Consider the following 11,846-nt stretch of genomic DNA (forward strand, 5'->3'; position numbering starts at 1 on the left):
GCAATTATATCTCCAATATTAAAAAAAGGCAAAGATCCCACCGATTGTAAAAGCTATCGTTCCATATGTCTAATTTCAGTTGATTGTAGTCAGGGGTCGCCCTGACCTCGTACTGTCTGAAGACTTCATTTCAAGCTGGATCATTTCAGTGGACTAATGAGGGAATAAAAGAAACTTTCTTTAGATATGGAGAGGTGGTCTTCACTTTTTTTGTCTTTATGGGGAAAAATCAATGTTCTTAAGATGAACTGTATCCCAAGGATAAATGACTTGCTTCAGTCTCTACCCATTGCTGTACCTCACAAGTATTTTACAAGGTTTGATCATATCTGTAAAAAGTTCCTATGGAATGGTAAACGCCCTAGGATAAAGCTAGAAAAACTTGAAGTACCAGTCAGGAAGGGTGGTATGGGTCTCCCTAAGCTAGTACTGTATCATTATGCCTTTTGTCTGAGACACAGCTCAGTGGACATGACCCTGCGCCTCCCTGGTTCCAGATTGAACAAGGATTATTTAACCTTTAGCACCCATAAAAGCATTGTGAAGTAAAATACCCTCTGAATTAAAGTCTCATCCTATCATAACCAACCTCTACAATGTATAGAAAAAGGCCTGTCATCTGGATATTTATCTAAATTCTGAATCTTGTATTTGGAATAACCCAAAGTTAAAAATTGGGAAACATTCTTTTTAGAGGCCGTGGATAGAAATGGGAATTATAACATTGGTAGATTTATATGAGGGAGAAAACCTAAAATCATTTGAGAGGTTGGCTCATGAAAATGACTTGCCTAGGAACAATTTCTGTAAATAAATACAACTCTGCCACCTGCTGGTCACTATCATGGGGAAAGGAAGTTCACCTGCAAAGTCAGACCTTCTTTCTCAGATTATAAAGGTGGTGGGTCTGGGACATGAGGCGTCTATTTATTATGCTATGATTTTTAAGCTGATGGTTCCAGAGTCAGATGCTCTGAGGTTTGATTTGAACATAGACCTGACAGAGAAAGAATGGGAAAAAATGGCTAAAATATTTCTAAAGTATCCAGAGACATAAAAATTAAACTAGTTCAATTCAAGATTCTTATTTGTTATTATTGGACCCCTTCTAGACTGTTTAGGTAGAAACTAAAGGACAGTGCTGACTGCTGGAAATGTTGCAGTGCTGAAGGGACTAGTGATGGGTCGTTCATGAACGAGCCGGTTCAAAGAGACAGCTCTTTTATGTGAACGATAAGAGCTGGATCCTGTTTGAGAGCCGTTTTATATCATTATAACTATTATTCTCATTATTATTTTCATTTTTAGATATTGTGTGTCTGTGTGTCATTTGATTTGTAGGAATGAACTTTTTTCCACACTCTAGGGCACACCATGCATTAGAGACTCCTGCTTGATGGTTCAACATTAATGTTTCATTTCAGGTGTGTCAGCCAGGGAGCAGATTTTTATCTGACCTGCAAGTTTTTTGGGGGGGGGGGAGACTGGACATTTTGAAAAATAATTACGTGATATTTTCATCAATTTAACAAAAGGAGCATAGTTGGGGTAAAATACCTGTCCAAATAGCAATCATTTGTCATGACATTGCTAGATTTAGCTGCTCAGAAGAAGCCGAACTGGTAGCCAAACAAAGAGCCGTTTGGGAGCGGATAGAGCCAACTCTTTTTGCTAAGCTGAGCCAAATGATCCTGATCACTGAAAAGAGCTGGAATTCCCATCACTAGAAGAGACTTTCCTCCATTTATTATGGAACAGCCTAGGGCTGGGTATCAATCAAAAATTTTCGACATCAGTACCAATACCGATACCTTCACTTCGATACCGGTTCCTGAACGATACTTTTTTTGATACCAATTTTATAATACCAATTCTAAAAAGAGAAAACTACATTACACATTACTGTTCAAATCTTGAGTTTCATTTTTGAAGTAATTTCCAGTGCAAAAGAACATCTGCAAACAATGGACAGGTTAGTACATACTGATCTCTGCTACATACTGAGGACCAAAATAACATCTGCTTTCTCAGGAGACAGACAAGCCCTTTCCTGGCTGATGGTGTCCCCAGCAGTAGAACATGTACGCTCTGAGGGTGTGGATGATGCTTGCACACAGAGATACCTGGTTGCCAAGTTTGATAGCATTGGCCGAGTGTCCCTCACATTCCACCACCAGGTCACCTGATTCACTGAGGGTAGGGTAGATGACCTCTGTACCGCTGTATCTCATCCTCAACCTTCTCTGTGGTGCTGAGAGTGTTCTCTTGTCTTATTTCAACTGCCATGTCCTCATCAACAAATAGATCCTCAAGGGCAGAGAGCTTTGGCTTCTTCTGGAAACAAGAAGAATTACAAAAAAGACAATCAGGGTAGATGCCAACAAGTTAATTTTGTTCTGAGAATGACATAGGAGAGAAAACAGGATGTCTTTGTATATTTTTATTTTACCAGTGTTGCTACTGTAGCTGTACAGTGAATGCTGAGAGGAGGTGGATGGCTGCGGCCAGCTTGTCTTGCTGTTGAACACGGAGCAACTTTCTGCTCTTATGCTGCGTTCGATTGTACCCGGAACTCGGATAAATCCGACCTCCAAATCAGAAAAGTGCAATAGAACGGCCCTTGAGCTAGGGACTCTGACTCAGGATTTAAGGTAGGATCCAAGCAGCCTGAGTCGGTCAGACTGACGTAACAAAATGGTGTCGCACACTGTGAGAGGTAAACAGAGTCACTTTCTCCTCAACTTTTATGTGTCGTCTAATTTAGCATTTGTGTTACTACAGTACAGGCCTCTGCACAGTTCGCTTTGATGCCCGTTTAAGTTCAATGACGCATGCAGGATTCTCCTCGCTGGTGTGTTCAAGTTATATGACGTTTCTCTTTCTCTCTCTCCCTCAAGTAGCTCATATATTTCCCCAGCAGGAATTTTTGATCCTCAAAAACATCCAAATGAACATTAGCTTACTGCGGCTGGCCATGTTTTCCAAGCTTACGCAATGAAACACATTTACCTCAGAAGTCGAAATTTCCAACCTGGATCTTTCCGAGTTCTGAGTACAATCGGACGCAGCATTAAATTGGTTCTGCTCATGGTCAGGTGCTTCATTAAATCCGTTGTGTTGCCGGCCTTAGCAACGATGTTTTTTTTGGCATATATTGCACTGTGCACTATTGGCATTGATTTTACAAAAGTAAAGCTACGATTTTGACCTCAGTGGCATTTTTTTCTTACGGGTTCGAAGACACGCAACTACAGCAAAGTTACTGTTTACAACACATGAACCCTGTCTGTGGGCGTAACCAGTACGTATTTTTCCTGCATGCCGCAACCACGTGTAACGCTACAGCCAATCACCGGCTGCATTATCAGATCTTGATCATGTGATTAACTCTGGGTACCGGAACTTGGCACCGAGGCATATTTTGATACTCTGTATTATAAAAGAAGCGAAGTTTGGTACCCAGCCCTAGGCCTGCCCCATGATCTGTAGATACTGGCTTAAGGTTCATGTACGTCTTTTAAATGTCACTAATATTAATTTTGAATTTTGTCCAAGGTTATATGTTCTTAGTGATCCACATCTAATAAGTCAATCTAGGGCAGGAATTTTATTCAGACAGGTATAATGTGAGGAAAACAAATTCTAATGAGAAACTGGAGGAACTCAGGGGCGCCAGCATAAAAACATACATGTATATCAGCAGGATCTAACCCCACATTAGATGCTTGATATGAATATTCAAGTTTAAAGGGATATTTCAGGATTTTTGAAGTTGGGTCTTATGAGGTGCTTGGCTATAGTAGAGGCATTAGCCTCTGGTGATTTCCGTGTAATTTAATCCTGTTATTTTTTTTGTGACCAAATGTTTTACTGGTTTGTGGATCATACATTAGAGCATACTTGGCACAGGCTATATATTTTTTTTCTTTTTTGTGCCTGTATACCTTCCCTCCCTCCCCCCTTACCCCATCCCGTATGTCAATGGGTCATTAACAGTCTTGCTTCATTTGTGTGTGCTTGCAAAAGACAATAATACTTAAGCATAGGAAGATAATAACAATAGTGCATGTACATTAGAACAGAAAAACAAAAACGCAAACACAACGACAAAAAAGAACAGGTAAAACAAACATAGACCCCCCCCCCACCCCCCTGACTGGCGGATGTGTGAACAGTGTGCAGAGGCAGAAGGATACAAAATTCTTGGCCCATTTATTCGTGAATCTCAGTGATTTACGCGGACAAAACGTTCCCATTTACAGCCACTATGTGCCGGCTCTCTCTGAGCTCGTAATAACAGGATCAAATTATTCGGAAATCACTGGAGGCTAATGCCACTACTATAGCCAAACACCTCATATGACCCAACTTCAAAAATCCTTAAATATCCCTTTAATGTGAAATCCAGATAGAAAACTAACTCTAAAGACAGTGATGGTCAATACAAGACAGAGTTAGAGGTCAGAATCAGACAGAGAACAGCCAGCCTCCCTCTGTGTTTTTACTCACTCATAGACTTTAATGCAGAGCAGCTGCTTTATTATTGGGACTTTATTAGCCTGATGCTATTTGACTCAAATACAAAGAAAGAAGCTCTTTAACAACAACCCCAATTCCAAAAGGCTGGGGTCCTGTGTAAAATGCAAATAAAAACAGAATCTGACAGAATGTAATATATCTCAAAAAAAGTTGGGACAGGGAAACACAAGGCTGGAAAAGTAAATGATGCCAATGAAAAACAGCTGGAGGAGCATTTTACTTACTAATTAGGTTAACTGGTGACAGATCAGGAACATGACTGGGTATAAAAGGAGCATTTTAGAGAGGCAGAGTCTCACAGAATCCAGAATCAATGCCAAAGCTCATTTAAAATGGACTGAGGCAGAATTGAAAACTGTTCTGTGGTAAGCATAAAACTCTTCTAGGAGACTATAACTCAGTTTTTCTGGTCATTCTTATTTTGTTCCTCTTCTTCTTCTCCTTCTTCTTCTCTTTGTGAAACACCTTTCCGTCCGCCTGCTTCCTCCAGCTCAGTCTGACGTCCTGTGTCACCCCTTGATCCCTCAGATTCTGTCTGAGCTGAGAGACACAAACATGTGGTCAGTTACATCCAGCTACCGCTAACGTGGTCCTTATCAGGAGCATGGACTGGTATAAAGAAGGATGACATGTCTGTGCCTGCTGTAATAAAGTGAAGCCAAATGACCACGCATGATGGTCACTGACATAACATGGTGCATGTTTCATTTGGTTTTACCAACTTTAACACACTAAAAGTGAGGGAGACCAACATGGCCCCATCAGCCTGATATTTCTATATGAAAGAAACGTTTTGATATTCCTGGTTTAGAACATAATATTTATTTTTAATCTTGTTTACTGCACATAGTAGCAAAGATAAAGAAAATAAAATAGAACAAGAAACACAATCCATACAGTAAATGATCATTTGGAGATCAATAAAGAAATGTGCAGGAGATAAATGGAATACATTAGTACTCTACAGATAATCAGAAAAAATCTTAAAGGAGATATATAGAAAATATTGAAAGATAAAAAAAAAAAAACAATTATGAAAAAGTAAAAAAATAATTACAGCAGAGGATAATCAACTCTCAGATGGTATAAAAAATTCTCACACTCGGGATGTTCAGGACCAAAAATGGTCCTGTTCTGGTCCAATTTCCCCCTTTAAATCAAATCAAATCATCTTTATTTATATAATACTTTACACACAACAAGGTTGATCCAAAGTGCTTTACAGAAAACAGCATTAAAAGAAATAAAAGAAACAGAAGAAAATGAGTCAAATTTAAAACACAATTAAAAGTAACAACTGCTCATAGTAGTAATTATTATGACAAATAACAATTACGATCAGAATATAAAACAAGTCCCAACAAGTTAGGGACAACTAAAAGCCAATGAGTAGAAATAAGTTTTAAGATGGCTTTTGAAGATCTCAGTATTTGTAGAGAAACGGATGTGGGGGGAGGAGAGAGATCCAAAGTTTTGGGGCACAGATAGAGAAGGCCCTGTCACCGTAGCTTTTTGTCTTGGTTCGCTGGACGGACAGGAGTCATTTGTTGGAAGATCTTAGTTCTCTGACGGTGTGGTATGGGGACAGGAGGTCAGTGATGTGGGGGGGGGGGGGACCATTTAGTGCTTTGAAAACAAACAGAAGGATTTTGAAATTTATTCTGTAGGTGACAGGTAGCCAGTGCAGGGTGGAAAGAATGGGTGTGATGTGATCTGTCTTTTTTGACCTTGTAAGGATTCTTGCAGCAGCGTTTTGGATGAGCTGGAGCCGGGATAGACAGTAGAGTGTGATGCCAAAATAAAGTGAATTACAGTAATCAATACGGGATGAGATGAGGGCGTGGATTATTTTTCTAAGTCGGAGGAGCAGAGAATTTGTCTGAGTTTGGAGATGATACGGAGTTGTATGAAACTAACCTTGACTACATGATTGATTTGTTTGTCACTGACAGTGTCTCATCTCATCTTGGTCCACTATCCCTCTCTGTCAAACCAAATGCAAAAAACCTTGGTGTCATATTCGATCCAGGTTTAAAATTCGACAAACAAATCAATCGTGTAGTCAAGGTTAAAGCTCGCTGCGCTTGCCTGAGAACAGACTGTTCATACAGGGACTACAGGGAAGAGTATTCAGTCCTCCCTACAACCTTCATGGCGGTCTGCACCAGACGAGCAAGTTTAGATTTTAACTGGACAGAGAGATTACAGTACCAGGCTGACATCCCATACCGAATAATGCTCTCTAAAACAGCCTGATAAAACAAAAACATGATCTTCTGATCAACACCAAACACCCTGACTCAGCGTAAAAAATCCAGCCTTTGCTGTAAACGAGAACACAAACTAGTGATGTGTATTTCCCAGCTAAACTGGTTATCTAAGTAAATGCCTAGATACCTGTAAGAGCTGACCTGGTTGATTTTTTTCATCATGGATCAGCAGTGGGGTATGATCCCCAACTGAACGAGGGTCGAGTACCATCTCCTCTGTTTTTTTTTTTTTTAATTTATGGTGAGATAGTTACAGAAGAGTATTAGGGCCACTGAAAAAAAAAATTTGAGACAAATTTTTTTTTTTCAATTGTGAGAAAAAAGCCGGAATTCTAAGATTAAAGTCAGAATTCTGAGATAAAAGTCAGAATTCTGACAAAAAAGTCAGAATTTTAAGATTAAAGTCAGAATTCTGAGAAAAAAGTCAGAATTCTGGGATTAAAGTCAGAATTCTGAGATTAAAGTCAGAATTCTGAAAAAAAAAAAAAACATTTGAGAGTTTTTTTCATTTGAAGAATAAAGTCAGAATTCTGACTTTTTTTCTCAGAATTCTGACTTTAATCTCAGAATTCTGACTTTAATCTCAGAATTCTGACTTTAATCTCAGAATTCTGACTTTTTTCTCACAATTGAAAAAAAAATTTTTCTTTTCAGTGGCCCTAATACTCTTCCATAGATAGTTGACCTCACGCCAGCAGACAAAAGACTGCACCTCATTAAAGTACAGTGAGGGATCTGAGTCTTTGTACAGGAGGCTGAGGATGGCAGTATCATCTGAGAACTTACAAACATGGTTTCCATGGAAGCTGCTGGTGCAATCATTGATATTGATGGTAAAAAGGACAGATGAGCTCACACAGCCCTGAGGTACACCTGTGCTGATGCTTTTTGAGTCAGAGATGGTGTTATTAATTCAGACATTTTGAGTTCTATTAGTTAAAAAAGAGTAAAACCACCTAACAGTTAATGGGTTTACTGACAGTTTAGTTTTTGAATCAGTAAATGAGGCTGGAGCGTGTTAAAGCAGAACTAAAATCGATAAATAAAAGACGTGCATAGGCCTTTAAGTCTTCAAGGTGTTTTAGTGAAAGGTGGGTGATGCCGTTAATGGCGTCATCATTAAAAAGAAAAAACTGATGATATATAAAATATCACAACCTTGAATATGTCATTTATTAGCAACAACTTTTATTTTTATACATTCATATTTTCTTAGATTTTAAGATTTAATAAATTGTTACACTCATGATATTGGTGACCAGAAATGGAGGGCATAAATAAAAAGCTATAAAATGTATACATTTAAAAATATTCACCTTTTTTTTGCAAGATTTTTTTTTATTCCGATCAAACTTGATTGGAAACATCAGAAATGAGTCCATTCTTAGGAATTTAACCATTTTGATTCCAGTTTAAGTGAAAAAAAACCCTGATTTTTCTGATGCAAAACAACTTCAAATTTTATGCCCTTTTTTTTTTTAAATGTTATACATGATTTATTTTTAGGAACTGAACCTCTTTAATGCCAGTTTCAGTGCAAAACCTCCAATTGTTCTAATGTGAAAAAAATAAAAATAAATAAATAAAGGGGGAAAAAATCATATACTGCATACAACTTGGATTTCTTAATTCTTAATTTCTTAATTAATTATTTTTTCTTTTTTTGTTCTTTTTTTTTTTGGTTGCAGTGTTTTTTTCCCCATTCAAAATCAGACCTGATAATAAATATCAAATATTAATCCAGTTTTAAGAATTAAACCCTTTCAGTGCCAGTTCCCGTGCCAAATAAACAACAGGAAATCAGGAAAAAGCATGCAGTTTCACCTCATGACAAATATGGAAAAATGGGTAAAGAATGATTAAAATAATAAAGGTTTACCTCCTTCAGGATGTCCTCCAGCACGGCAGGGTCATTCAGGTCCAGAGAGGAGCTCTGCTTCACCAGCCTCACCTTGATCACTTGTTTGGAGGCTGTTAGGGCTTTAAAAAGAAAGTTCATGAACAAATCAACATTGGTGATGGATATTCATCTGGATTCCTACAAACGTCCTAGTGAAACAAGATAATGGTGCCAGTTTTGGTTCTGATTCCCTCTTTCTGACCAGCATCAGCAAAGGACCACTCATCTGATGGTTCTAGATTTTCCTGTGATGGGAGGTGTGTGTGGAGTGGTTTTACCCTCCCTGATCTGCTCTGAAGATGATCAGAGTCGCTCTGATTTCAAACATTTTACATGTTCAGTATTAATGATCAGAAATCCTGCTGTGTGGCGGGAACACCGAGGACAGTCAGGAATGCTCTCTGTGGATTGTTGCAAGAAATGGAATGACAGCCAATCAGGAAGCAAGCTGACTGAAGGAGGAAGCAGAACAAACACAGCCATGGCAACGATAGTAAACATGAAGCAGGAAGTTAGATGGACGTCAGAAATAGAGGAGCAACTTCTTGATTTGTGGCGACAACAGGAGTGTTTATACAACATGTCCTGTAAAACAAACTACAGTCCAACAGACAACAATGGATGTAGCAGCTAGCTAACAGCTAGCTACATCTACCTGAACTGAATTTGATCTTACCGTTGTAGCAGATGAATGCTCTCTTGTAGTGGCATTGGCAGTCCTCCCATTTGCCAGAGTTTCCAAAGTCAGCTGCAACGCAAATCTCATTCTTATACTGGTTGTTGGGTTCACCATCATTCCAGTACCTAAATGTGGATCTACTTCCATCCAACCACTTCCAGGACTCCCTGGAGAGGCCAATCCAGACACGCCATACTGATATCTGCTCTTTTATCTTCTGGTTCTCCTCCATGTTCCTCACACTGGCCAGGTCAGTGTGGTGTTCTCTGCAGTAGATCACAGCATCAGACCATGACATGGTGGTGGGGGCGAGGACAAATGTCACATTGGACCCTGAAGATAGACCAAAGAGAGAGAGATCAACATAACAAGGACATCTGTCCTCAGTGGTGGACTCTCCTTCAGTGCCCCAGTGGATCCCCTGGTAAGTAATGGTGACCACACCCCTAAATCTTGAATTTGGTGTTTTACATCAAATAATTAAAGACATTTCCATAAAAAGTTTTAGCTTAGCACACAACAGAAACACAGCAACACAGTCTGGAATAAACGACTTTAAATGATGATCCCTGAACCAACGAGAAGCTGAGAGGTAAAGAAACTTCACTGGTTAAAGCTCAAATGTTTCATGTTTTTACCTGTAACATCACTGCAGACTGGCTGACGGTGGAAATCGCACCAATCATCATTCCACAGTCCGTCGTTATACATGACCACACAGTGCTCTATGCTAAAAGCGTTATTAGGTTGTCCAGGTCTCCAGTTTCTAAACTCGCTCTCTCCAGGTTTGTAGAAACTTGTGTTTGTCAGTGACCACCTCCAACTGTTCACGTTGTCGTACAGACCGATCCAGGCTCGCTGAAAGCAAAATTTGATGGTTTCTTCAGCTTCAGTGGTGGAAAAAGTCCTCAGAATCTTTACTGGAGTCATCTACCAAACCATGAAAATGTTCTGAGTAGTTGTACATCACTCTAGTTAAATTCTAACTAACCTCTAATATTCCCAACAGTTTTCAAACCAGAGAAATCCTTCATTAGAATGGGGCGTGTCTTGAATGTTTCCTCTTCTGTTGAGCTGTTTTAAATAAATTTGCCCCAATGGAGGATCAATAAAAGTTTATCTGATCTTAAATAAAGCTTAGACTGATCAGTCTGAATGCCAGGCTACACTTTTCAAACTGCCATACTCCTCAGTGTTAATTTTGGAAACTAATTTAAATTTAGTGATTGCTTTTAGATGAAAATATTCTCAGGCTTTAGTCACATTTCAGTCATTTTTAATCTTTATAGTTCTAGACTAGTTTTAGTGGATGAAAGCTAAAAACACCAATAAACTAGAAAAGCACTCAGTGTCAGGTTTGCAGGGTAAAACTCAAGAGGGAGGACCCAAATGCAGATAAAACGAATAACTGATTTAATTAACAAACAAAAGAACTTACTACAAAATCAAAGTCCATGAAACAAACTAAATCCAAAAGAAGAATGAGGAACGATCACGAGGAGTAACTGGCATGAGGAAGACATCAAATGAACCGACACAGACACAGGGAGACACAGAGCTTAAATGCACAGAGAGTGATTAACAACAGAGGACAGGAGTGGACAATCAGACACAGGTGGAACTGGTGAAGGTAATCACAGTGGAGGGAAACTGAGGCAGGAAGCAAAACTAGAATCACACACAAGGGAAGGCAACTACAGAGTAAAACAGGAAACATGGAGCACTTCACAATACATAACACTGGACCAGGAGGAGAATCAAACATGAGACACTAGGAGGAAGCAAGGAAGCAAAATACAAACAGGGAATACAACTAAACGTGAAACACAGGAAGAGTAAAATTAAACATGAAACAGGGAATACTAAACAAGAAACACAAGGAGTAAAACTAGACAAGAAATACAGGGAATAAGTAAACAAAACACAGGGGAAAACCTAATACAATAAAACACGGAATTCACAGAACAATCAAGGAAAACATGAGGGATAAAGAACTAACTGAACTATACTGAGAAAACACAGGAAAAACACAGAGGATCAAGAACAGAAATCATGACACTCAGAGAGCGCAGACCTCCGCCATTACCCCTATCTCCCAATAGTAAAGAATCCTTTAAAAAAATTCCTGGATCCAGACGGTTATCCAGACCACTCCCAAAATCTAATCTTCCTTATAGCATTTCTGACATTTCCTGAAAATTTCATCAAAATCCGTCCATAAGTTTTTGAGTTATGTTGCTAACAAACAAACTAAGAAACCCTGCCGATCACATAACCTCCTTGGCGGAGGTAAAAAAGGTGTTGAAATTATAAACCAGAGAACAGACGACTCACGTAGGGGAACTCTGAGTAGACCATTCTGCTCAAATCTGCCATGTCATTCAGGATCTTCACGTCGTTCATGTGGTCTATGGTGGCCAGGTCTGTGTATTTCTCTCTGCAGTAGCTCCGAGCCTCG

General features: G+C 39.1%; 1 protein-coding gene across 1 annotated transcript; it reads right to left on the reverse strand.

Annotated features, from left to right (window-relative positions):
- Window positions 1–4,929: 4,929 nt before the first annotated feature.
- LOC121517362 (macrophage mannose receptor 1-like) lies at window positions 4,930–10,915 on the reverse strand. The gene is made up of 5 exons (XM_041799061.1): window positions 10,827–10,915; window positions 10,027–10,318; window positions 9,386–9,721; window positions 8,689–8,789; window positions 4,930–5,079 (listed from the first exon to the last, which is right to left on the reverse strand). Exons 1-5 carry the CDS (start codon window positions 10,842–10,844, stop codon window positions 4,930–4,932), a joined length of 897 nt encoding a protein of 298 aa, XP_041654995.1. The 5' UTR covers window positions 10,845–10,915.
- Between the last annotated feature and the right edge of the window lie 931 nt (window positions 10,916–11,846).

This window comes from Cheilinus undulatus, linkage group 11 (genome assembly GCF_018320785.1).
Source record: "Cheilinus undulatus linkage group 11, ASM1832078v1, whole genome shotgun sequence".
Lineage (NCBI taxonomy): Eukaryota > Metazoa > Chordata > Actinopteri > Labriformes > Labridae > Cheilinus > Cheilinus undulatus.